This window comes from Numida meleagris, chromosome 16 (assembly GCF_002078875.1).
Source record: "Numida meleagris isolate 19003 breed g44 Domestic line chromosome 16, NumMel1.0, whole genome shotgun sequence".
In the NCBI taxonomy this organism is placed as follows: Eukaryota; Metazoa; Chordata; class Aves; order Galliformes; family Numididae; genus Numida; species Numida meleagris.
Window position 1 is genome coordinate 6,873,567 of NC_034424.1, and position 26,736 is coordinate 6,900,302.

The following is a 26,736-nucleotide window of genomic DNA, read 5'->3' on the forward strand; positions in this document are numbered from 1 at the left end:
CACCCATGGTTCTGCTGTACCTGCATTGCTTCCAGAGCCTCCTTCAGCTGCTGCTTCTCGGGCCGGTCCGACGAGTGGCTGAGCAGCTCCTGAAACACAAAAGCAGGTGGGTGTACGGGGAAAGCACCTGTGCATCAATGTGCAGGGCTGCAGCTGCCGTGCTGGCAATGGGACGGGGCTGGAGCCAACGTGCTGGTGCTGCCGAGCTCCCTTACGCGGAGCTGACGGCAGGAATTTCACACATAATCAGATTATATGCAAGCTTATTTTATATTCATTAACTGCCTCTCGTGGCTAACAAGTGCAGAATTACCCCAGGTCACCATGCCTTAAGAGACGGCACAAATATCGTGGCGCGTTAAGTAGCTCTCGTAATTATTTCATTTGAAAAGGGGAGGAAAAAAAAAAAACCGTCCCCGTGCATCTGGCAAAGCTTTGCTCTCCAGCATCAAAGCCTCAAGTTGTTGCAGCGAGGATGGCAGCCGGAGAGAAGCGCTAACGCCGGAATGCTCACTTTTAACAGGAGGTGGTATTTCAGAACTCTCTGCATGGGAACCACCAGCAGATCCTGCAGCTTAAATTTCCCGTCCTGAACCTTCAGCGTGCATTCCTGTGAGAGAAATCAATCCATCAGCAGTGCGGCAGCTGGGGGAGAACGATGACAGCCCCCCCCCTAAAACAAGAACCCCTGAAAGTCCCACGGCTGCAACGTTTTGCTTCTGTTAGCCAGGAGGAGCTCACAGGGGCTGGGCCCTACAGCACAGCGGTCTCATGCAGCCGAGCTACTGCAGCTTAATGAGATTCCGCTCATTAGGAGGGCACGCAGCGCTCCCAGACCTCGGGAAATGTCAAATGAAACACATTAGCTTAACTCACCTCCTCCGTGGCTCGAGCTCATGCATTTTATTTGCAGGGGGCTCGGAGCAAGCACGCAGACAGTTGCTGTGGCTTTGCTGATAAGGATTAAGTCATTAAGATAAGCTAATGTGATCACATGAAGTTTTGCACTGCTGCCTTCACTGAGACCCATTTAAATATGAGACTGTGCCGTGTTAGCCGAGGGCCTCTGTGGGCCAGGAGGAGCAAAGGGAGAAGCACAGAGCAAGGGGAGGCTGCAGCAGCACCCAGAGCACGTGGCTCAGAGCTGATGCAAAACCCAGAGGAGATGCTTACAAATATCACGGAATGCACAGCCTTCACCCTGAGCTGGGTTGCTGCTTTTGCACAAAGAGTCAAGGGGCATTTGCAGAAAGCAAGGCGAGGTGCGCAGACAGCCCAGCAAATACAGATTAGCATCTAGACCAAAGCCAGAACCGGAGAGGGGGGAAAAACGGTGCCCCCCTTCCAGGGCTCCTCTGTTCCATCTGACATCTGGCTCAGCCTGTGCTGTCCTGCTCCCCAGCAAAAGGGCTTTGGGGTGAATGGGTGCCCCGGGTGCCCCCCGCCGCTCACCTCCACCTTCTGCCGCACGTCGTCCCGGTTGGCGATGAGGTGGTTGAGCGTGTTCTGGGCGTACTCCATGTGGCTGCAGTACTTGCCGTAAATCAGCAGCCTGGAGAGGGGGAAATGGCAAATGTAATTGGAAACACTTGCTGGCAGTTATAACCTGTTATAAAAGATCTATGTGAGTATATACGGCGAGAGGACAAGGCGAACGGCAACTCCCCCGCGTCGCTTCTTAGCGAAGCATTAGCACTCTTTTACTGCAGCACTTTTAATGCTGAAGTCTTTGGCAGGGCTGGGGGCGGTCGGGGCAGTTCAGCAAAAGGGGTTTCTGCAGCCCCAGGTCTGCGGGTGCAACAGCTAACACCAAGGTCAGGGAATGGGGCTCTGAGCACCCGGTGGAGCTGTGGGTGCCCCTGTGGGATCAGATGGCCTTTAAGGGTCCCTTCCAACCCAAATGATTCAGTGACATCCCCAAATTCCTGGGTGCCAACGTGCAGCCCCAGCCAGCCCCGTGCCCCGTCCTCTTGCAGCTGGGGCTCAGCAGACGTTGCAGCCACAGCTGCACAGCACAAGACTTGCAGGACACAGCAAGGGCTCAAAGAAAGTTGGTTTTCTCTGCTGTAATCCACCCGATGTCTTCACAGGCTCCACGCCTCCCTGCTGGCGATGCTCTGTGTTTTTGGCTCTGCCACACCATGGTTTGCAAGGGTGCACGTGTGCAAACTGCCTCCCTGCACCTGGGGAGGCACGGGGGCAAAAAGAGCAAAAAACTAAAATCCAATGAAAATCCACTTCCCAAGAGCTGAGGTTTCTGGATGCTCCACCAAACACAAAGGCAAGGAACACGGTCCTTCGGAAGCACCCAGAATGGCCACAGCAGCAATTACTGCACCTAACCAGGGAATGAGAGGCTTCAAACTCCTCTCGAAGCCCAGGGACACTTGGCTGGATGCGCCCCAGCAGAGTTCCACATGCACAGCAGTGCATCGTGTGCTCCTCACAGGGCGTGCACTGAGCAAGGAGCGGGTGGTGCGGTGACAGCAGGCGGTGACAGCCTTTGGCAGCACAGCGGAGCTCTGTAAGGATGCCCTGGGCTATAAATCTGAACACCTGACACCAACAGAGCAGTTTTGCTGTGGATTCCCCCTCCTTTTCCATTTCGCTCATTAATCCTGCACGACAGGTTTAGGTCCTTCCCCCCCTTTCCCTGCTGCTAACTGTATTGCTGCTGATAAGACACATATTCCATCACTCGCTGGAACCCATCCCTTATTTCAGGGCCCTTCTTCTCAATGGAGACAAAACCCAGCACCTGGTGCAGCTCCATGAGCATGGGACTGAACCGGGAGATTTATGGGTTGCGCCGCCCCGACCAACCCGCAGCCAACACCGATTCGTCTGCTGCCTTTTCCCCTTGACAACTTCTGAACAGGCACAATAGTATCTGGCTTGCCAGCACTTGGAGAGCCTCTAAGAGGCTTCGGGAGCATAAATCCAAAGCCCCAACTTTCAGAGAAAGAGAGTTACAAACCAGTTCCTTTTAAAAAGCCCTGCAGAGCAGCGGAGCAGCGCATCACCTGGCTGGGATGTCTCTGAGGACACGGATGGGAACAAGAGCCCTGTGTCACAGGTACATCGGATGGGGAGGAAGGTCCTCAGCACAGAGACCCAGCAGGACTCTGAAGGACACTTCCAGTGGGGCAACAGCACCTCCCCGTGTGAGCTTTCCTCCTGCCCCCATCTCTTTGCTGTAATGGGACCGTGCCCCCTTCCCCGTGGCTCTTCCCCAAGAAGGAGGGGGCCCTGCTGATTTAGCTCAGGTTGCCCCAAACGATTCAATCCCAAGAGCTGGCTTTTGGGGTCCTCTTCTTGATGACACTGGAGCAAGTTCTCAGCGTTTCAAAGCGTGGCACCTCCTCTGCTGTGGCCAAGCTCTCAGGGATGCTGTGCCCCATTCCTGCAGTGCCCTCAGGAAGGGATTCCTGCCCAGGGACAGCACCTGTGTGCATGAAACTGCGCCAGGAATGAGGAAATCAAAACCACCTACATGAGCTCTATGAGCATTTCTGAGTAGTTTGCATTCTTCTCCAGGAACTTTTTTTTTTCTTTAATCCAAAAGCATTTGCTTTCTAAAAGAGGCACTGTGAATGATGGAATATCTGACCTTACAGTGTATTATTAATGCAGATGGTATTTCTGGAGTTATTGACTTCTGAATGGCGTTTCTATGTCTAGACACTGGTTTAATCATGGTGAAATAAAACCCTGGCACGAGTCCACAATGAATCAGGCCTTTGATTAGTATTAAGAATATTAAAGACTTTTATTAACCTTATCTTTGTGTTCTGGGACACTCCTCCTTGCAGCTGCCAAAACACAGAACCTATTATGTTTGCGAAGGCAACTTTTACATTTACTCATCATGCAATGGATGCAGGACAGCACCAGTGCCAAAGACATGACTTCTTTATAGCGAACCCTTGCTTTGATCTAACCAGACTGACATCTCCTGCAAGGATAAATCCTGCCCTCGAGCCCCTGCGAGGTCTGCAGGAGGAGACAGCACTAAAGCCCATGAAGGAGAGTGAGGCTTTGCTCCATTCTGGTTCCCATTTTATCCCCTCCCACCTCTGCCCACATGTGCTATTTAAGTGCAGGCACCTGGTGATGCTACAGCAGCCTGACAGCACCTAGCTGCTGAATGACTGATAGGAAATTGCTGTGCTGAGATGCACGTTGCTATTCATGAGGTCTGAAATGGGTCCTACAGTTCATAGCCCCGATTTGTTAACTTGGAGTTGTCTGAAGGCTGTGTTTCCTTTTTACCTCTCTTTGAATTCCAGAAATACTTTTGCCAGGCTGCTTCCTCCAGACATCATAGAGACATCGATGGCTCGCAGGAAATTGAAATGCACTTTAATTAGGTCCTAAAACAAAGAAACGATCAATCATTTAACACAAACCCAAAGCGAGTGGGCAAGTAGAGCCTGGAGAATTGCACGCTCACCCCTTCACCAGGCAGTCACGTTCTCCTTACGGCTGTTTTTAAAACAAGCCATCCTAGTGAGGTCAGCCCTGCACGGCCACGAGTGCAAGGTGCAATGTGGGACTGATGCAGCCATGTGCACTGAAGCCCCCTGTGCACTGCTGGCCCATGAGCAGGGCAAACCAGTGATGGGTGAAGGACTCCACCCCACAAACCCACAGTGTGCTCAGCCCCACGAGGGCTCTGTGCTTCACTCCGTCCTGCCTACCCATCGGGCTTGAATCCTGCAACAACCCTGCTGTCTTCCCAAGGCATTGCTAAGTACAGCTAAAACACACACATAGGTGAAGCACCAGGCCCGCAACATCCGCCTTATACAATGATTTCCTTACCTGGAGTTCATATAATCCCTAACCTTAAAACGAGCACCAAAAAACATCTTTTAAAGCCACTCAGCACACCAAGGGCTGAACTTATCCAGGAGAACGCACAAAGAAAAGTGCAATCCAAAAGCAGGATGAAGGCTGAGCTGCCACCGAAAGGGCAAAGACTGAAACCAGTTTGTGCTGTTACCTCCAAATTGATGAAGATAGCTTCCATGTCTTGCGGGGTCAGTACCAGCTTCAGTGGGTTCATGTAGTTCTGCAAGAGGCAAAGGAAAGGGGATTGGAAGTGGAGAGTGGATACGTGGGTTTTTTTTGGGGGGGTTTGGGGTATATGTTTTTCATTTTCTTATGATGAACCGGGTGGAGCCTCCACCACGGTGCAATTCTCAGCTGCAGCTGCGAGGAGCTGCGAGTTATCTCTTTGGCTCTTGGAATCTCTCACCACAGTTCTGCCCTTGAAAAAGCACAGCTGATACGATTACACTGGAAATGCCTTCCTGGACAAATACGTGTTAATAGAAACACCCACATTTCTTTTAACTACACTAATGCAACGCTCTGCAGGCAGGACCCTGCAGCCCATAACGCGCTGTCGGAACCCGCTGTGCCTCCACAAGCCTTAGTGAAGGATATCAAAGCAGTAACGTAACCCTTCTCTGAGACCAAAACAGAAGGCCTGAGGTCGCTTTCAGAGAGAAAGCACTATTTACACACATTAGGACATTTGCTTGGAAAATGGGAAGCGTCATTTGGTTGCGCTCAGGTTGCAGGAACTCGCAGCAGACGGAGGCAAACCATTACAAAAAGGGGGAAACAAAAGCGTTGGGGTGAGGAGAATGGCAGCTCCATTTTCCCTATTGTTCTCTATCTCTGCCACTTTCCTCGGAGCCAAAATCACCTCCAGGCTCCGGCAGCACCCACGGCTCCGCCGTTCATTTTATTTTCAAAGGAAGGCACAACCATAATTTATCAAACCCAATTAAAACCCGGGAGCTCAAGCAACGCAACGTTACTTTTAATCCAATTAGTTTCAATGACAAAGTCAGCGCAGCTTCAGCACTTCCGAAGAAAGAAACTATCGAGTTATTCAGCAGCAATCAAAGCGATAAGCTATCTGCAACTCGGCTCTTATCAGCGAGAGCGACCCGGCTGCGCGGAGCTGGAGCTCAGACCCCGGGCTAAGGGGACAGAATATGGAATTTTTCAGCCTATTTCCAATACGCAGCGATCAGAAGAAGATAGGCTGCTTGGCTCCGGCTGCACATCTGCTCTTGTCAGGATGGGTTTCCCGTCTCCTCCTCGTGCTGCAGTTTTGCACGCGGGCGTCGATGCTGCTCCGTCACATCAGCCAGCTCCGTGGCAATGACTGCTGCAGCACGACTAACGCAGGACCGAGCGATGAGGAGGAAGGGGATGGCACTGAAAAGATGGCTCGGCGCTTACCTTCTCTATATCTTCGAGCGTTTTGTAGTATTTGGCCTCCGTCTCTTGGATTTCTAGCAAACAGCAATTCCTTTTGTCATCTTCTGTCATGCCCATTTTCTAGGGGAAGTTAAAACAACGCATGGTCAGAGCCTGAAGGGTGGCACAGCTCCAGTCCTGCCTTCAGCGATGGCAACGTCGGAACAAGTGCAAGTTAGGAAAGCCAGAGGAGCACCGTCATTGGTTTAGGTTAAAGGAAACAGTTTTTATCCAAAATCCATAGGAAGAGACCTCGGCTCTGCTATTCAATATGTTTCAACACAGACAGCATTGCCTTTTTACCATTTATAATAACTGTATCACCAAAGATTATCGGCTAAAGAATAAATCAGAGATAAATGCTCTTTTTCTCTCTCTCTCTGGTTTTTGTTTTGTTGTTTTTGTAGGTTTGGTTGTTTTTTTTTTTGCCTAAGATGAAACTCACAGCAGAGCCTAAATGGGTCATAAATAATAAGTCAGACTTATACAAATCCCCTGCCAGGGCTGCCAATTCTCATGGTTTTAGGTCAGATCTGATCATACATGTTTTTCCTTAAAGCCCCAACTCCTGGAGCCGCTTCTCTCACCCTTCGATTTGCCAAGAGGAGCTGAGAAACACGTTCTGGGAGGTGTTAGGGTTTGGGAGGTGATTAATGATCATGCACAGGAATGACCATCCTCTGTACACCCCGCTGGAACTCACGGCTTGGACCTATCAGCTCAATGGAACCCAGTATTTTAATTAATGGCTTACCTGCATATATCTAATCTGAAGCATGCAGAAACACAAGAAACCAATTAGCATTACACACTTGCTATGGCAACAAAGCTTAAAAAAATCCAATATGTAGACAGGAACGTGGGTGACCGTATTAAAAATAGACTTTCTTGCATGAGGACAGGGAGGAAAGGGAGCCAGAGCCACCGACTCAGCAGTGTCCAAGAAAACACAGAGTACTGCAGGGGCACAGTGACAAACTGTACTCAGTGCCCCTAATCCTGCACCGCCTGGCTGCTGGGCACCCACACGGTGGGACTATTGCCCTATTTTTGCCTCCTATGGCAGAAATTCCTACCAAAACCTCTCCAAGGAGCAGCCCTTGAGCCAAGTGGCTTCTGCACCGGTGGCAAAACGGCAAAACCACTGCTGGCCACCGGGCTGCCCCGGCACTGCCTGCAGACAGCCCCGTGTGCCTTGGCAAGGCTCCTTGGGAACATCTGCGCCCAACTCCTGGCTCCAGGCATGCTGACGGTGTGCAGGGAGCTGTGGACAAGGCGTGAAGTGATGGACACCTCACCCAGCACTGCCATGGTCCTCGCATCGCTTGCAGCCACACCTGGGCACCAGTCTGCAGCCTCCCAGTGCCACCCAGCACCGCCACGCGCCTGGGTTGGAGGGGATCTGTCACTGAGCTTGTTTTGCTCCAGGCAGCTGTGCTCTGCCGCCGTCTGCTGTTTGCAGGCAGGAGACAGTAATTAGAGTTAGCACGAAGGTGGCAGGTATTCAGAGGATGCGAGACAATTTGGAAGCTCACACGGTGATGGAAAGCTCCTCCCAGCTCTGTGCCAGCAGAAATCAGGGCAGCCCTTCTCTTCCCTGCTGCATTCCCCGTCATTTGCAGATCCCTCGTTTATTTAATTTTATTCTCTCCCTTCCCCCTCCATCACAGCTCTAAGAACGTGCGTAAAGAGTTACCATGGGCTGCTGAACTTCCACCCGGATGATATCTTCGTAGATATCATCGCCTTCATCTTCACAGGGGACGCAGTCGTAAATATCCTCCCCCAGATCGTGCTCACTGCAATGAGAAGGAGAGAGGTAACAGGGAGGCACATCGCTGGCACGGGATGGGGAAGCCAACAACTGGGATGGAGAGCAACACTGGCAATAAGAAAAGCCCCTGCAAGCACAGGCTGCAAGGTGCCACCGAGAGATGACATTAGAAGGTGATGGAGTTAGGTGCTTAATTGCCACATGAGCCTTTACAAAGTCCCCCAGGGGGCTCCAAAGTCCTACAGCTCTTCTGAAAATCCAACCCGCCACAAATACCAATTAACAACAGTAATTTTCGTGCTCAAGATCTACAGGTGCAGGCTGCTAACAGCTCCCACCAAAGTCAATCTCACGGGATCAGGACAGCGTGAAGCGCTGGAATATCAAACAGCTTTTGCACATTTTACAAGCCATCTCTTTCAACGTGGGCATTAATTACATACAAATATGTTTAGGTGTAAAACTGTGCTCAAACCGTAGCGCTCGACACTCCTACATGACACGGCGCCGAGCAGCAGAGCACATCTGTTTGCAGAACTGAGCTTTATGTCTTCTCTAAATGCAGTTCTTTCTATTTTTAAAAGCAGATTTATTTAATAAAAGTTTGGGGATTTTAAATAAATTCACTGGCATGATGTATCCATCCCATTCTTCCAGAGTGATGCATTACAGCTGCTGTAATAATGCCCACTAATAGCTGGTGATCCATCTTCCCCTTCCCAAGCGTTGCCGTCACCGTTATTATCTGTACCAATATTTATATTCTCAGCTCCTCTCCTCATCCAGAGCAAGTCACTCCTGCTTCCCGATTAATCTTCCCTTCTCGGATTGCTGGCTGCCTCTCCATACATCATTTCCTTGCTCACAGGGCGCTAGGAAGCGTACGGTTGAGTTGGCCAACGCGTCCCTACGCATCGGCACCAAACCCTTGCCCCAAGACCAAAACAGAGACAGTCTAGGGCCGATTGCAAAGATGCTTCTATCTCATCTTTGCCGGATGGAGCCTCGGTTATGAATGCACGTCCCTGCTGTACCGCTGACAAGCACCAGAGCCTGCTGGTGCCCAGCCAAGTGGCACGGAGCAGCTCTCCCAGAGCAGCCTGCCGAGCTCGGAGCACGCGCCCAGCTGCTGGCACTGCTGCTCTGCATCGCTCCATCACTCATATTTTGTCTGCCAGAAGTGAAAATATGCACTGCTCGCACCCCATTATTAAAACAGAGAAAAGGGAACTGGGTGATTTTTGACAGCAGCAACCTATGAGCACTCTCAATTTGAAGTGCTGCAAGGAGTGGGAAAGCAGGGCAGGTATTTTCAGCATTTATCATGGCAATAGGCTCAGCATCCCGAGCATGCTACACATTGACTGCACAACTCTCTGACTTGAGGTCAGATCCTCACCTCTGTCTTCACCAGGAATTTACCCCTTCAGTAACAGCAGCAGACTCTGCAAGTTACCCACGGGGATCAGAGCCTGGATTAGGAGGTTCATGGACAGCTCTGGGGTTAGGAAAGGGATTTTGTCCTCCCTTCAGAGCTAACACCAGCATTTGCAATGACTGTTATTGGGACGGATCATCTTTGGGCTGGCAGCATCTTGCCCAGCCAAGGAAGCTCAGTCAAGGCAAAAAGAGTAAAAGCTTTTCTTATGTAAGGCAAATTCAGGCAAAACCAGTGCTGCTGGCTGAGCTTTTCCTCCCTGGCAATGACTGCTCTGTGCAAATGTCCTCCACCGCAGTGAACCAGCCATGCCAAAACCCACCCAAACCACAGCACTGCTTCACTCTGCTGATGAAAGACCCAGAGCCACCAGGATGGGCAAAAGGACAAGGGAGAAGGAGCTAAAATAAGACAGCCAACAACCAAACCCAAACTCCCAGCCCTGTGGGCAGGACAGTGGAACCTTATAATCTCAAAAATGAGCCTCAAGATGTTGCAGCAATGAATGCAACCTTAGGGACAGCCCAAGCAGGACACAAAAACCGGGTGACGAAGAAGAAAAGACGTGTGCAAGTGCTATGGCTCAAGTGCCCTGGACTACAGAGCAATTTATTTAACTGGCTGGCGTGTGTGGTTTTTCCAACACAAAAAAATAATGAGAAAAGTGGCAGCTAACTTATCATCTCACCTTGGCTTTTCAATTCTTTTTTTTTTTTTTTTTAAATGCATTTGAGAGATTCTGCTGATCACATCATTGCTTTGGGAGATACAACAAAGGTCCACTGGTGACAGCAGGGAAAGAAATACAAGAATACAACAGAGGAGCTCATGGTGGGGGAAGCTCATGGACCAGTCCTGTGCCCCAATGAATGGCATCATTTGGGCAGAAGTTCTCACTTTTAAAGAAGGCACCAGCAGCAGCCAGCCCTCACCATCTGCCCCATTGCTCCTGGGCTACCATCTGGCCGACGGACAGGCTGAGGATGGGGAATCAGAGAACTTGCTCATTCCCATGAGAGCCTTTTAGCCTTCCCTCCCCTCTCCATCACCAATTGTTCCTTAAAAAAAAGATAAATTAACAGTTGTCTCCATGAAATTGTCTGTAATGACCTCCTGGGTGGGCAGCCCAGTGTCGGTGATACCATTATCTGTGTGGAACATCTGCCCTGCCCCAAAGGTGGGAGCAAGGCACCAACATCCTCTGTACCCAGCAGGCTTCCACGTGCCACCCGTGGGCGGACAGCTCGCTTCTGAGCCTTGCTTTTCGTGGTCCTCCCTTTCTAAAGTATTGGGGCTGGGTATTAGGAAAAATTTCTCCTCCAAAAGAGCAGTGATGCACCGGCACAGGCTGCCCAGGGAAGTGGGGGAGTCACTGTCCCTGGAGGTGCTCCAGAACCACAGAGATGTGGCACTGAGGGACATGGTCAGTGGGCACAGTGGGATGGGTTGGGCCTGGGGATCTGAGAGGGCTTTTCCAGCCTTCATGATTCTGTGATTCTACAACAAGTCTGATTGCTCCTGCCCCCCAAATCTGCACCTCCGTCACACACTTGTTCATGATTGGAATGCTTTGCTGAGCAGGAGTTAACCCAAAATATCAGCCACAATCAGAAATCTTCGCACCAGTCCCCAAAACATTGTGTTTTCACTGTGAAAAGTGAAACAGTCCAAAGGGCAAAAATAACCCCTTGGATAACTTGCAGTATCTGTGCACTGATAACAGCACAGAGATGTGGGGGTGCTTCTTTTGCAGGAGGGAAGATTGCTGTGTGTGCCTTTGCTGTTTGGGAGCAATATATTCCGTGCATTTTGGGTCACTTTGCTGCTTGCTGTGCAAACCATTTCCTCACCTCTGACACGACATTTGGGACGCACTCCTCTCCAAAAGGCTGCTGGGTGATGAGCAATACGAAAGGCAAAGCTGCTGGGGCAGACTGAGTCACTCCCAGCCCATGAATGATGCCCTTGTTCTGCTGCTTTGAGATGGGCAGCAGCTAAGAAAGGCCTCTCTCATGCAGCCCTGTGGTTTGCCAGCATGCCACACGGGTGCCCAGAGCAAGCAGCAAGCTGCAGAGAAGCTTCCTTGCAGAGATGCTCCTTTATCAGGGCAGGAAGGGGCTCACAAGGCTCTGCAGGGTTATTTTTCCCATTGCAGATGAATGACATCTACAGCTCACAGGCTGTGCCTCTGCACAACACGGCTGCATCGGAAGCACTGATTTCTATGAAGGAATTTGTGAACTATCCCCACACTTATTTACACACTCCTTTCCCCACTGCTCCCATCTGATGGTGTAAAGAGGAGCTGATAAAGAATGGGCTCAAGTGAAGGGATGAGGAGCAGCTGGGGCTGCTTTCAGCCTCTCAGACCCCAATGCATGGAGCATCCCATCCCATAGCCCAGGGCTGCTGCAACGACAGCCAGAAGCAAAGCAGTCAGAAGCAGAAACCCACACGGGTCAATGAGGAATATCCTGCTGCAAGGCCAAGCCAGCTCGTGCACAGACGTTTCTCCAATTACAAGTGCCCATGTGTGTGAGAATGAGGAATTTTAAAACCCAACGTGAAAGGGATTTTGAGAACTTTGTGGGGAGGGGGGTGGAAGAATGCTATTCTTGAAAGGATCCTTTTATAAGTTAGAGTTGTATTAAAACTGCAGCAGTTGGGACCAAACCACGAGGAGGGGGTGGCAGTATCCTCTGCTCCTGCGCTGGCAATTCATGATTTACTTTTGTAATAACCGAAGCCATAAGGAACTCATTGGATTAAGGAGCTTATTATTTACGTTGTGGAAGGATAATATTTAACTGCGTAAATCCGCACATCCACTCGTACGGATTCTCTCTCTCTCTATGAAACAGAGAGCACTTCCTAAGCACAGCCCTGGCCCCGCCGGAGCCGGAGGGAATACTGCCATCGAATTCCAATCGGGCCAGCACTCCAGCAGATACGTTTTAGTTCAAGGTTGTTTAAAAGCCTGTTATATCATCGCCACAGCTCAGGGCAGCAAATACAGGCACCGGAGTGGCAGATAAATATAGATGCAGGACGCCAACCGGAGCACGTAGCGTTGTGTGCGAGGGTCTGGCACTGATTGGGGCATCCCCGACCCAGCGAAGGGTTTGTTGGCTGCCCTGCCCTGCACAGAGAGTGCTGCATGCCTTGCTGCATTCACAACTAGTTTTGCAAACCGTGCTGCTTGCAAAAATAGAGACCACACAGGTGTGTGTACTGCATCGCACAGGACCTGTGTGGGTTATTCCCCAACACAGGGACGCTTGGAACCCACTGCAGGGGTTACACCCCGGGCTTCTGCAGCTGTGGGGGCCCAGCAGTTGGGTTAGGGTTCGGGATAGGAGGTTTCCCAAGGGCTTGACCCCACTGAGCTGCCTGTGAACCCAGCCTGACTCACGGAGACGTCTCCCAGGTCTCTATGTGGGAAAGGACAGACTATCATAAGAGCCCAACAATCTCCTGGCAGGACGATCAAAGCGGCTGGCCCGGCTCTCCAGGCCCCACTGTCAGACTTTGTCAGACTTTATCAGACGTTGCTGGAATTAAATTGCAACTTTTCCTGTTGTGTGCCCTCCCCCTGCGAAGGCGAGGACTCACTCAGCCAGCTCCTCCAGGCTCCGGTACACGTCATCATCATTCTCCGTGGTCTCCTCCGAAGGGAACGGCCTGCAAAAGAGATGGGCACAGTGTTACTGGTGCTCCTGAACCCCGCTGAACACAGCCCGGCCCGGAGCATTGTGCCAGATGGGGCTGGTTCCCCAGCAAAATATACATTGCAAACGCATTTGTTCCTATTGAGGCACTAGGACATCATCTTGGCTGCTCCCTCAGGCAGCGCTGGCATAGCAGGACAAGGAGCAGGTGGTGAGGGGGGGTCATTGCCGGGCACCAGCTGAGCACAGCAATGAGGAGCTGCATCACCCAGCAGCACCCCAGGCCCTGCACAAACAGCCTGCTAGGAAATGAATCCGCATCCAGCAAGTTCTTCATAGAATCATAGAGTTTGGAAAATACCTCTAAGATCATCAGGTCCAACCCCAACTTATCCCCACCATGCCCAGTGACCCTGTCCCCAAGTGCCACATCTACACGTTCCTTGAACACCTACAAGGATGGGGATGGCCTTGTTGGGATGGAGGAAACTTTAGAAAAGCATCGCCAGCAGTGCTGCTTTCTGCTCATCACAACTCAGAGAACACCCACACGCCACCAGGACAAGGGGGTCCTTACAAAAGCTGGGCTTCCTCATGTTAGCAAGACTGCAACAGCTGAAGAAAGCTAAAACCTTGGGGGGATAGAGAAAGGAGACCAGAAGGGCAAAAGGAAGGAGGGGGGAAGTAGATTAAAAAGAGAAAAGGATAGGAGTGGCGGGGGAAGCAAGAATTCCTTGGCTCATTCTGAAGTAATAATCAAATAACGTACAAAGGAGATGAAAAATATTGCTTTAATTAAAGGCAAGGTATTATTGCTGGCATGGGGCCGTGGCCGGCCCTGGCTCCGTGGGGCTGGGTGCACCTTGTGACACCGGCTGCATGCAAACCTCCTGCTGCCCCCACGTGCACCTTCCTCCTCTGCCCTCCCACCCTTTGTTTCACCATAGATCACCTCTCCTGAAAGATTTAATGCATGGCCTGGCCAGCCCCAGAATTCGCTGCGTGTGGATCCAGCCTCTAGCATTAATTTGCCTTCCCTCTGCCCTTCCCTTGGTGAGCAAGCTGTCTCCAACCAGGCACGGGTGCAAGAGGCAGGGAGGGGGAAGAGCAATGGGGCCGAGAGATGGGGCCGTGCCATTTGGGATCACCCCAGTGCCCCAACTCTCAGCATCAACTGCAGCATGGCAGCACACACACAGCCCAGGAGGAGAGGAGAAACCAGAAGTGACCTCTGCTTAAGCACCTCAGGTTAAAGCAAAACCAAGCATCCACCATGAGGCACGACCCACTTTTTTCTAAATGCATGTTTTGCTTTTCATCCCTATTTCCTTCTCCAGCGCTCACCATGGCAGAACGAAAGTTAAAGAGCCATATGGAATATTAAAATCACAAAACCTTAAATCTGGGCTGGAGGTGTAACCAGGTGCTGTGATAAACCCCCCTCGTGTAAGATATGGAGGCAGCAAAGAGAAAAACATTTCTTAACGAGAGTTTCTGGGAGATGGCAGCTTCACAAGGAGCCCTCACCTTGACCATGGGCAGCACAGTGAAGAGAAAGTCAGGGCAGGAGAGGAGCTAATAACCTGGATCTCTGCGATGTAATGGCTAGATAGGGATGCTCAGAATGCAGTCAGGAGGTCACAGCGAGGGGAGGATCACTAAATGATCCATCTAAAATTCGGAGCTGAAGGATGGCCGCTTGGAGGAAGCCTTGGGTTTGCGCTTTGCTCTCTCCAGCTGCCCGTGCAAAAGCCACACGTGGTTCCAGGTTCCAGTGACACTCCCCCTGTTTGTGCCATGGGAGCAGAGCTGCCATCTCCCCACTGTTCCTCACCTTTCCCCCCAAATAGGGGAACAGGGCCAGCTGCCCCTATGCAGCCTGCAGCCCCAGGCACCCACCTAGGGACAGCTCATTGGCTTCAGGCAGCTCTTGCCTAAAAGTCCTGCTCTTGACCAGGCCCAACATGCAACAGCACAACTTAATCTAGCCCTGCTCATTAGGGCTGTTATTTAAAATCTCTCCCTCTTTTTAGCTCACGTTGCTTTATATATTCACACATCTCCAGCTGGCACATCCTCCAGCCATGAGCTCCCAAGAGCTGCCATGCTATCAATGGCCAGTCCAAGAGCCGCTGTTTAACAAAAAGATAATAAAATAGCAGAAATATTAGAAATAAAGTGCACAAAGAGCTTGTGATTCCCTACAAAATCCTTACAGACCTCCGGGTGTGTTACTCTCCATCAGCATTATTAACTGCAATAGCTGGAAATGCCCAACAGTAACGAATAAAATAATTTCCAACCACTGAAACCCAACAGTTTTGCAGAGTTCCCAAATTGTTTGTTTGAAAACAAATCTCTCACTTAGAATCACTATTTAAGCACAGGACTTTGTTTCTCAATCCATCACCAAGGAACATGTGCTGAGCCATTTATACTTCACCCGCTGGAACGAAGAGCAAAAGCCCCAATAACATCAAACACTGCTGGAAAAGGCTCTTAAAGACCATGCACCTCCCAGAGCAGAGCCCTTACAGATGGAGCCTGCTGCATCCAACAGCATAATTTCCAGAGATCAAAGAAGAAAACACAAGTTGGATCGATCCGATGTGTTTGAGAGCCTAAAAGGGAAGTTAAGACGAAGTGATTTGTCAGGGAGTTCAGGGCTTGATGACAAGAACGAGAGCAGCTGATCAGTGCTGACACCCACTGCAGAGCATCCCCGTGATCTTACAAAGCATTCCGGCTGTATTCTGGGATGGAGAACAAACACACGCACACCACAGAGCACCCTGGAAATGCAAGGAGCAGCCCACGGGGGGAGGCACCTCTGGGTGATAATCAGTGAATATTTCACGAGGCATCCAATGCACAAAGCTCTCAGCAGCCGCTCGGGTCCATCCCATGCTGCACCCTCAGCCCCGGTTCCACCCCACAGCCCTGGCCGTGGGGAAAGTGCAGCTCAGGGCTCTGCCTGCCCGCTCCCTCCTCTGAATTATTTAAGGAGGAGAACGAGGTAGGCTGCAATTCTCCAACAGCAATAAGCAGGAAGATTTATTTATGAGCATATCTCAGCATCTGGGCGCCTTGTCCTAGCAACGGAAGCCAGCTGTTCGCCTCTGGATGCCATCACAGAGGGTCAGGGCTGGGGCAGCTTTATGCAGATAATTTTATACAGTAGCATCTTAGCTTCAAATCCATGTATGAAAGAGCAGGATGAACCCAGCACAACTAATCCCCTGTTTTCACTCTCTTCCCATTCCGATTTCTTGAGGACAACACCAGCCCGGTTGCAGGGTGGCAATGTCCCACTCACAGTCCTCCTCAGGGATCCACTGGGCAGAGCTGCATGGCCACGTGCATCCTTAGCAAACACCCACGGGAGATGGCCCAGCACTCACCAGGAGCCGGACGCCAGCATGCTAATCTTGTCCCATTTCCCCTAGTCCAATGATGGCACTTCAGTGCTTTAAAAAGGGTATGTGACACCCGTGAAACCTGAGCTGCTCCCATCTGCTGCCCCTTCTGCAAGGGATTTCGTAATAAATGGAAAGGGACAGAGCCTGAAGCTGCGGCAAATGGGCTTCTCCAGCTCTGCTGGGATGGACGGGGCTGTGCTGAGTGCTTCTGGCTCAGGATGTGGTAGAAAAACATTTTCATGGCATGGTATCTACAATTAGTGTGGAGTTCAGGAGTTGGACTTAATGATCCTTATGAGTCCCGTCCAACTCAGGATAACCTATGAACCATAATTACGCCTTGCTTATGCCTTACTCACAACCCTATGGCTGGATGCACAGATCCTCCAATGAGCCCTCTGGAAGAAAACATCATGGCAAGTCAGAAACCCTATGGGAGTCCATGACTGCACCAAGGTTTTAGACTTCACGCTTTCAGCATCAGTTTGGGTGTTAGGTTTTGCAGCCAGCCTCAGCTCCTCTAATTTTGGCCAAGTCTGACCCGTGGAACCCGCTGGCATGACCATGCACCATGCGCCTTTTGCTTGAAGGACATGGGTTTGGAGCAGAGCCTTCATCCCAAACACATCCACTTGCACCCATGCACGAGGAGAACCCTTGCAGAAACAAAACTAGAAGTGCTCAGACCTCATCTGTGGGATCCCAGCAGCACCTTTTCCTTACTAACATTTGGTCACCAGCTGACACCCAAATGGATATCCCCAAGTTAATGCAGTGATCCAAGCATGGATGCAGCTCTGCTCCAGAGTGCTGGAACGAGCACTGGCCACACATCACCCCTACTACAGATGGCTGCACGTGCTACGGGTCCTCCCCTGACGGACAGCAAGTCATAGAATCACCAAACCATTCGGGTTGGAAAAGACTTCGAAGACCTCCAAGCCCAACCCCAACCAGCCCACTGTGCCCACTGACATGTCCCTCGGTGCCACATCTCCACGGCTCTGGAACACCTCCAGGGATGGTGATTCCACCACCTCCCAAATCCCTGACCAGAGGACTGCCTCAACACCATGGGTCACTCCTTGGCCGCGGGCTCCAACACGCCTCGGGCTGACGCACAGTGTAACATTACATCAGCACAGCACTCGTGGGGCCGTCCAACGAAAACCATGTGGCTTTGCAAGATGCTTGCACGCAACTGGAAATGCATCCATCGTGGACTACAGTGGGGTTAGAGGGATGAAACCAGTATTACTCAGAGCTGCACCGAGGCGGTGGGAGCTGACCGTGTGACCCGAATTTCCCCAGCATTGCTCCCAGCCCATCCCTGGGCACATCCCTGAGCTTTGGTTCCCATCTGTGAAATGGGAACAAACCCAGGGAGTGATTTTGGGAAAGTGCTGAGAGGCAGCAGAGAAGCACGTTATTAGCGTCCGTTAATAAAGCAGGGTGGAATCAATTCTCCCTGCAGAACAAGGCACATCGGAGCATACCAAAAGCTGCTGAATTTAATTAAAATCATGCTATTGTGTTACATTACTCATCTCTGGAAAGAACAGCCTCACGCGGTGCCAAATTTTAGACACGTCTTCTGAAAAAATTACGATTCGCTGTTATTTGTGGTCTGGAACTTGCAAGAAATTCTCCCAAGATTAATTCTGATAGAAATTCAGTGGGGAAGCAGCGAGCTTTATCGTCAGATAACGCAAAGATGATGATCTTGCAGGAGAGCACTCCCAGCGCTCGGCACAGCACTCAGCGCAGTGCCCACGGGTTAGCTGCACGCCCTGGGTTATCTTTAGCTCCAATCTGAACCAAATACTTCTGGAGGCTACAAGACAAGCAAATAACAGCTCGTATAATTTTATGTTGCAACACATTATCGCTTTTTTTTTTTTTTTTTTTTAATTCTCATGTAGCCATGCTTCGCTCTAGAAAGCAGCGCGATTTCTTCGCCACTTCAGCTCCACTTTGACAATGACAGATGGATGAAATCAAAAGAGGAATCCAGAGACATCTTTCCCGTAGAGAAAATAGAAAACTCTCTAGGCTAACGGTGCAAGATGTCCCAGGGTGGCATTGGCACCGGAGTGGTGGAGTCCCTGTCCCTGGAGGTGCTCTGGAACCGCAGGGATGTGGCACTGAGGGACGTGCCCAGTGGGCATGGTGGGGTGGGTTGGGGTTTTTAGAGGTTTTCTCCAGCTTCAATGATTCCAAAGGGGAGGGATCTTGATGGCAGCACGGCCCCCAGTAGCAAGGAGCTGTGACACGGCAGCATGCCTCCAGATTGGCTGCAAAGCAGAGCGGTGCACTTCGGGACTGCACCTTCCTTACGCAGAGCTGCTGGTGGGGAGGGGGTGAGGGAAGCTGCCTTTGCTTTTATTAGCAGATGCTTATGGAGGGACCTCAGCATCCCCCAAACCTACAGCACAGCCGTGCAGCAAAACATCTCAATGACATTTTTCAGACTCTCTTAGGAGCAAGTCTGTGTGGATACATGCTTGCCAAAATAAACGCGTTGGAAGTGTTTTTAGCTGGAAAGGAACTGCTTTTAGCCAAGGATCCTGCTTATCAACAAAGGAAGAGGCTTTGGTCTCTCCTAACGCAGCTCTGCACACATCACAGGGAGCCATCCCCACTCGGCCCTGTGACTGTAAGCTCTGTAGCCAAACCTTAGCAGCTTTGTGCTGGTGAGGACTGGGGGCAGCAAGGCAGTCATGCACCAGGATCCCAGCACACGTAGGATGCTTCTATCAGCTGGGCTGTACCCCGGCCCCAGAAGCAACGTATGCATTTTCAAGGCACGGATCCCTTACGCAGCTTTCTAAACCCGTTTTATAGCAACACTTGAAGTGTACGCAATGGATACACAACAGCAGTAAAAAACATAATGGGCAGACTGCAATTACAGCGAGTGCACTGGCAATGAATAAAACAGTCCTTGTAAAAGCAGCCTTGCAGAAGAGCTCCTGCAACCACCTCCTGGCTGCCTGAAGACACTCAGGCCCTAATCGTTAGCGACTTTAATTGCTCACGTTTTCACACCCGGCTCGGTCCGCTCCTGCACTGAGCCTCCATCCCCAGGGGCAGGGGGGGCCCAGAGCCCGGCCACCACCAGCACAAAGCAATGGATCGTGGACCCCCATCCCCAGGGACCAGAGCACACCGCTGTCCTCTTCCCCCTCCTCATCCTCCCGTGACACGGCCACAGAGCAGAGTGCAGCGGCGCGACAAACGCCATCGCCCTTCCTCGTCCCCATTTGCAAATGTTATAAAATCCGCTTTATTAACTGCAGTGCCTCCTGAAGAAAGTCACTTAAAGGTTCAGTTCATATATAAAGGATTTACTTAGATTAAGGACCTCGGTAAAAGGCCTTTGAACATTCTGACTCCTTCCCGTTCTCAGATGGCTTCACCGCGCACATTAAAAATGCATGCAGGCAGCGGGAGCCAATATTCCTTCACCTCCCGCTTTGCTTGCAGAGCTCTGCTTCCAGGAAAAACACATCTTGGGGAGATGACAAAACACAGCCCCCTGCTCGTGCTGAGCCTGGGGAGCTCGCCAGCACCAGGTGTGCGACGGCCTGGGTGCCCCTGGGCAGTGGGAACAACTGGGCTGCAGCAGAAAGGCTGCGAGAAAAGTTGTTAGAAGCAAATCCTGGTGTATTTATTGGGAGCTGCTGCAAGAGCTCTGCTGCCTTCCAGAGAGTTTGCTCAAGAAAACATGGGAAAGGAGTGAAAACATGCTCACGGGGGAACCTCTGCACAATATCCCTCCAAGAACGCGCTATTCCTGTCTGCCACAAAGTCCTCGCACCGAACTTGGAAGCATTTAGTGCCAGCCACTGTAAGAAACAGGGTAACAGACTCAATGGGCTGCAGGACAGGTCTGCAGCGGAAGCTCCAGGGGCTCTGGAGCTGGAACAAAGTTTCCTTGATCAGAGCCAGGCACGGGCGGGTGAGGAGCGTGGTGGTAACCTCCTCCTGGGCCTGCTGACCATCCTCTAGATGGATGGAGAAGAGGACAAGACACAAACAGGATAATACAAATCTGCTCCTCAGCTAATGGGCGATGCTACAACAGGATGAGCTTTTCTTTGTCCCCAAATGGCAGCCTGGTAAAATGATACATGGATGAAAACAGCGGGAAAAGGGCAGTGCTGCATCACTGCAGAATCCGTGCTCCCAAACGAGATCACACGTTGTGCGCCCACCTCCCTTCAGCACCCTGTTTTATCCAAGAAATAAACCTTATTTCCTCCGATTCTCCTTCAAGAGAGAAAAGGGGTCTTCCAGAGAACTTCTGAAAGCGGCAGCTGAGACCAGAGCAGAGCAGCAGATGCGCAGCACAGGGTGCAGCTGCACCACGGCGCTCAGCCCAGTGCTCTGCAAGCAAGGTGCTGCACTCCAGCTCGCTGCCTGCCACGTCTGGCTGCCTGGAGCTTGCTCCTTGGAAGAAGCACTTTGTCATCTCCACGTTGCTATCCTGATAGCTATCTGATTTACTCTGCGAAACAGGGTTTCTCTGGCAAGGTTCATGAATCCAGATATTATTAGACAGAATGACTATTATTTTCTTCTTTCACTGAATAGCATAGAAGATTGATTTTTATTTTCCTCCCCTGCATGCCATGAAACCTACTTAAGGAGAAGTGATAAGGCTGCGGATTTATTTCATTCTTAGTTTACAGAATCCTGAATTCCTGCCCCTCACATACAGACCCCTGTCCGTGCTGTAGGGCTGCAGACCACACAATCCATAAGCCACCCTAATTGCACTGGATTTGCCACGTTCTTTGAGCACCATGCCTAAGACAACAAGATTTTTCCTATTTATTCCAATGGCAGCATGTTCCCAAGGCTGGGGACCCGGTGGGCAGTCCCTCTGGGGGCTGGAGCTGCTGCTGGTTCCCATAGATTAACTTAATTCATCTGCTATTAGCTCATCATTGGGGCTTCTAATGGCGCAGCAAGAAATCATCTCAGAAAGGAAAAAGCCCACAGCAATGGGCAGAACGAGGGCTCCCACCCCGCGGGGATGGGGTGATGGGAAGGACCCCCCCCGTGGGGGATTTTGATGCGACGGCGTTTTCTGTTCTGACAATAGAGCGAAGAGCAGGGTTAATTCGCAAGGAAAACAGAGTTATATGCAAAGCCCCACTAAGCCCTGTGCTATTCTTGTGTAATTACGGCGCCAGAGGCTTCCGAGATAAGGGACTGGAGCGGGGACTGTAAATGCTGTAAAAACGAATGAGAAAAATCAGCACATTCAGGCCAGACGCATCACAGCCCGCGCACCGCCCTGCCCTGCATCCAGCACCGGGGCTGCCCCTCGTAGCAGACAGCCCCTCACTCACAGCACGCCTCTATTCCTCAACCTCCGCTCCCCGAATCTCCCCCCACTCCGGGTGGGATCCGTCGGATTTGTGCTGAACAGATGGGAAGACTCAGAGTTTGTTTTACACGTGAAAAGCTGTTCCCCCTCCGGCGATATCAGCAGAGGGAAAATAACACGTGACGCTAAGAAAATAAACTCCAAGGGGGGAAAAGCGTGGTGTGGGGTGGTTGGCATGGGCTGGGAGCAAAAGGGGGGGGGGAGCCACAAGGAGGAGCGATGGGAGCAAAAGGGGGGGGGGGTGAGGACTGGATGTGGCCCCACGTCTGGCCGTGTTTGCTGCCATGGAGCGATGCTGTGCTGCACCCTACGCAGAACAGCAGCATGACAAGGTCTGTGCTAAGAGCGAGCGTTCTACACAGCTCAGTGCGAGGGGAGGGGAGGGAAGGGGAGGGCGAAAGGAGGGAAAAAACACGGGTAAAAATAAAGAAGGAGGAAAGGTTCACGACGCTGAGAACTCTACCCAGTTCAATCTCTTCCTAATGAGAAGATGTTTCCACATTTGTAACGTAAACGCACACAAACGAGAAAATCGATTGCAATCAATTTGCAGCGGGCCGAAGGGAGACGCGGGTCGCGGCTCTGCTCAGCTGGGGCTGGTCGCTTTTTGGAGTTCCTCCTCCCTGACTCCTTCCACGAGCAGCCCCAGCAGCAGGGCAGCCCCGGTGCACGCACAGCGCTCAGGTGCCCTTCCCAAAGGCAGGAAGGCATCGCCCAGCTGCAGGGTGCTGGGAGCCCGCTTGGTCACTTCTTCTGCTGAAGGCAGCAGCCCTGAGCAAAGCGTCCGTGGAGAGGAGCTGCACCCCACCCCGCTCCCTCCCCAGCTCTGACTCGTGGCTTCTCCACTTGTTATTTTTGTAAGCCGCTCCTGAGCAGCTGGCAAGGTGCTTTTACAAGTACCCTGCCTACATCCCAAAGGCATCCTCGGTGTCTGCTTAACCCTGATTTATCCCAGTCATACTAGCGCTTCTAGAGGGCCCGGCGTGATTAAACACAACGAGTCCGTGCAGGGGGAGGCAGAAACAGTATTTAAGGCATCATATCAAAAGGATCTTACCTAATTCCTTTGGTTTGAGCAATACTGTGGAAGGAGAGTCTGGATACTGCAGAGATCACCTGGAAATGAGAAAAAAGAAATCCTGATTGAAGACAGAGAACAGTTTGGTGAACGCCTTCTGCTCCCACAGCCACCCAGCAGTGGATGTGCTCTGCTCCAGAGCATGTCACAGCATGGGGTTGGGTGGGCACCATCACAGCCAACACCGCCTCTGCTTTTACCTCTGAGCACAAAAGACATCCAGCCTTTGGCTATACAGATACCATCCCACAGCATCGCCCCAGGAAACCCCATCCTGCAGCTCATACAATAGATTCATGGAGTCACTAAACTTGGCAAAGACCTCTGAGACCATCCAGTCCAATTGTCAACCCATCTCCAGCAAGCCAGATCTGCTCCACTAGGGTTTATGTAACACTGAGTACCGCTGGAAAAACATATATGTTTTACTTCGTATTTTATTTCTAAAAGACCTGCAGCTCCTTCTATCTCTTTGCACTGAGATGATGATGTTATTGAGGCAAACCTTCCAAGGCTGAAAGATTTTGACTACCAGTAACAATGCACTTTCAGCCCATCAGAGGTGAGTGCAGTCCACTGCCTTCTTCTGGCAGAAAGCAACCAGAAGTGCTTCAACATGAAATATTTCCATCGGCATTGCCATCAAGAGCAGTAAGGCCATGGGCTTCTTCTAAGAACTCTCTTTTATGCAATGTAAGCTCCCGTTTTAATTGCTACACAGAATTTTAAGTGAAGAAAAACAAAGAATGTTTTCAGTCACATACAGATCTAAAACCGTGTCTTACCCTTGCTCCTGTTCACCATTTATCAAAGCCAGAATGAAAAGACAAGCCTATTATTGCTGGAATGGTTTCCTGCCCAATGGAATGAACAGAGACATGCGACTGGGACACAGATAGAGGGCTGCAGGATGGGTCCCTGCTGCCCCCAGTCCCAGGGCTCCCTGTTGGCCAACAAACCCAATGGGTTGGGACCACCAGGAGCTGTCCAGCACTTGGCAGTGCTACGAGGGGACGTCCTGGCTTTTCACAAAGGAGCTGCCGCTCTTTGGCCTTGCCCAGCTGACTTTCACTTGGAGAACTGAGATGCTGAATTATTCAACAAGGCAAATGAGCCCGTGAATGTCAAAACTTGGCCAATAAAACGGCACCGAGGGGCGCCCAGCACTGAAAGGAGCTGCAGAGCAAGAGGGGATTTTCCTCTCACCTCAGAGCCTTTATTGTCCACTGTGCAATGCTTCTAATGGGGCATTAACAAAGCATCCTTATTTATTTATTTCTGATTTTAATAAGATGTTACCCTCGACAGTTCCCTCTAATCAAGAGGGCATGGATAAGGGATTTTTTTTAATTAGACAAAACATTGTTTTTGCTGTGGCTGTCAAGAGCCTGTTTTGGCCTACTTCTCACTCTTTGGAGCCTGTCTGGAAAGCAACCACAGCACCATCCCTGTTGGCCTGGTTTTTACAGCAATGCCCTGAAGCCACTGATGGGGGGACCACAAACACTGCAACTAGAAGAGAAAGCGTAAAGTTCCTCATTTTACTGTAATTCAGCAAAAAACAGAGCACAGGCAAAGGCTGGTCACTTCTGGAAAAGGTGTTTCAGCCACGTGCCCTGCTGCCAGCAAGCTGCAGGCACCGGCTGGTGACATTCCCACCTCTGCTTTGGACATGCACTGAACCAGCTACCATCTCCTATCAGGTCTCAAATTGCCAGCAACTTTAAAGACCACAGTGCCCATTTTACTAAATCCCTCTGCGCCCTCTAACATCACCAGTTTGCGAGAGGAGGTGGAACTGAGCTCGTTGGTGCCTTTGGGCTCAGTGGGGCAGCCCAGAGGCACCGCACTGCGCCTGCTGTGTGTGAGCAGTCCCAGGGAAGTCCCAGTCTCCTCTGCAGTCTATTATTAGACTCGCACAGCACAAAAATCAGTGCATGAATCAGACAGCTACACTGAGGGTTTGACTTCCAGGGAAATGGAAGAGCAAAGCACACTGTTCCCTACGCCCGTGCTTTTTGCTTTGTTCTTTCATGAAAAGCCCCAATCTCTGAGCATCCCAGCACATCAAAGCCCGGCACCTGGCTCCAGCAATGAGCAAAGGTACTCAGCAAAGCGACCCACTTTCCAAGAGGGACTGGGAGCCTCCACGATGCCTGGCAGCTCTGAAAACACAGCCGAGCAGAGCTGTGCTGGCAGCAGGGAGGGCTCTCCCAGTTCAGCTCCTGCAGGTTGGAGTGGGGAGCACGGCTCCCCGCCAGCCCCCAGCCCAGGCAGCACTAAGCACAGTTTGAGGAGAAGTAATCCTCTCAGTTTCAACAGGATTAAACAACATTCTTAAAAGTAAGTAAATCCTGAAGTGTTTGCTAAACTGTGTCTCATTTTCCCCATTAAGGAGCTTCTTATTTGCCGAGAAACACTGTAATACTTCCTGCCCCTCCTGGCTATCATTTTCTAAGAGGCGAGGCAGGAACTGCTCCATTACACATCCACACAGCAGTTGGCACGAGAGGTCCGTGATCTCAACTGAGGCTTAGCTGCTCCTAGGACACATTAGCACAGCTAATACAGATATGACACTAAGTGGAATTACACTTCACCGTAACACTCACCTCCCCTTTCTCTCAAGGCAGCCTAGAAGTGCACAAGCCTTGCTTCCCAGCATACCCAAGAAAAGATTTTCCGTCAGTTCCCTGATGACTGATGGTCATTATTCCATCAGTTCATTGCTCAACAGCTGAGAACTGAGGCTGCAGCACCCTGAAAGCACTCCTGCAGCACACCAGGAACCCCAAGCAATCGCTTCCAAGGGTGCACACACCCCTTGGATTGCACTCAGAGGTGCCATGAGGTTGTCTTCAATGGGTTGGGCAGCACTGGGTGCCCCATCCCCATCCCACAGCCCTGGGAAAGCCCTGAGCCCAGGACTTGGAGAGAGAGGGACTGCAGAGTCATTTGTACACACTGCTTGGGAATAGCACGCCCGCACGTGCACGTTTGTCTCCTGGGAGGAGCTGTGAGCCTAAACACCGCCTTATGCAGATTCTTCATCCGTTTCTCAGTGCTACTTCGTCCAAGAAAACTGCACGCAGTGCACACACACGTAGGCTGACAACGAGATGCCAAATGGAGCAGCAGAGCGGATGTACCCACGGGCTGCTCCCAAAGCTGACCTGTAAGGGCTGGCTGGGAAATTCCTGCTGGTTTCACCGCTCGGGGCGAGGACGCTCTTTGCATTCCTGACGTTCCAGTTCCCTTTGTGCTTTCTGCCATGAGCTAAATCAAACAGCCTGGTTGCTCCTTTCCCTGTGGTATGCCGCGTGGCACAAGGTCATTGCTGTGACCCAACACGAGCAGTGAGGGAGCAGGAGTGCCGTGCACAACCCAGCAGAGGCACCAAGGCACTAAGTTCTACGCTTCTGAAACAAAACCAAGTTGCAAACTGGGTTCTCAAATGCATTGGTCACTTTGCAAGAACACTGGCTGAGCAAGAAAATGGAATTTTTGAAAGCAAAAAAAACCCAAAACCCCAACCAACAAGAGAACCTTCATACCACAAGAAGCCCACCAATTTTCATCTTCCTTACTGACAATGCTTTCTTTTAGGAATTACGGATTTTAAAATAAACTACAACAAAAATAAATAAATCATCATGCACAGCGCTCTTCTATTTCCTCCAGC

At 51.0% G+C, this 26,736-nt stretch overlaps 1 protein-coding gene across 2 annotated transcripts in view; it reads right to left on the reverse strand.

Moving 5' to 3' along the window:
- VAV2 (vav guanine nucleotide exchange factor 2) overlaps nt 1-26,736 on the reverse strand; it is a 102,375-nt gene that overhangs the window by 15,724 nt on the left and 59,915 nt on the right. For both annotated transcript variants that reach the window (XM_021413669.1, XM_021413668.1), the window contains exons 3-11: nt 23,034-23,092; nt 13,104-13,172; nt 7,976-8,078; nt 6,262-6,360; nt 5,006-5,074; nt 4,273-4,373; nt 1,453-1,552; nt 515-610; nt 21-89 (exon numbers count right to left, since the gene is read on the reverse strand). In XM_021413669.1, the coding sequence (XP_021269344.1) occupies nt 21-89; nt 515-610; nt 1,453-1,552; nt 4,273-4,373; nt 5,006-5,074; nt 6,262-6,360; nt 7,976-8,078; nt 13,104-13,172; nt 23,034-23,092 (765 nt within the window). The remainder of the gene's footprint in view (nt 1-20; nt 90-514; nt 611-1,452; nt 1,553-4,272; nt 4,374-5,005; nt 5,075-6,261; nt 6,361-7,975; nt 8,079-13,103; nt 13,173-23,033; nt 23,093-26,736) is intronic.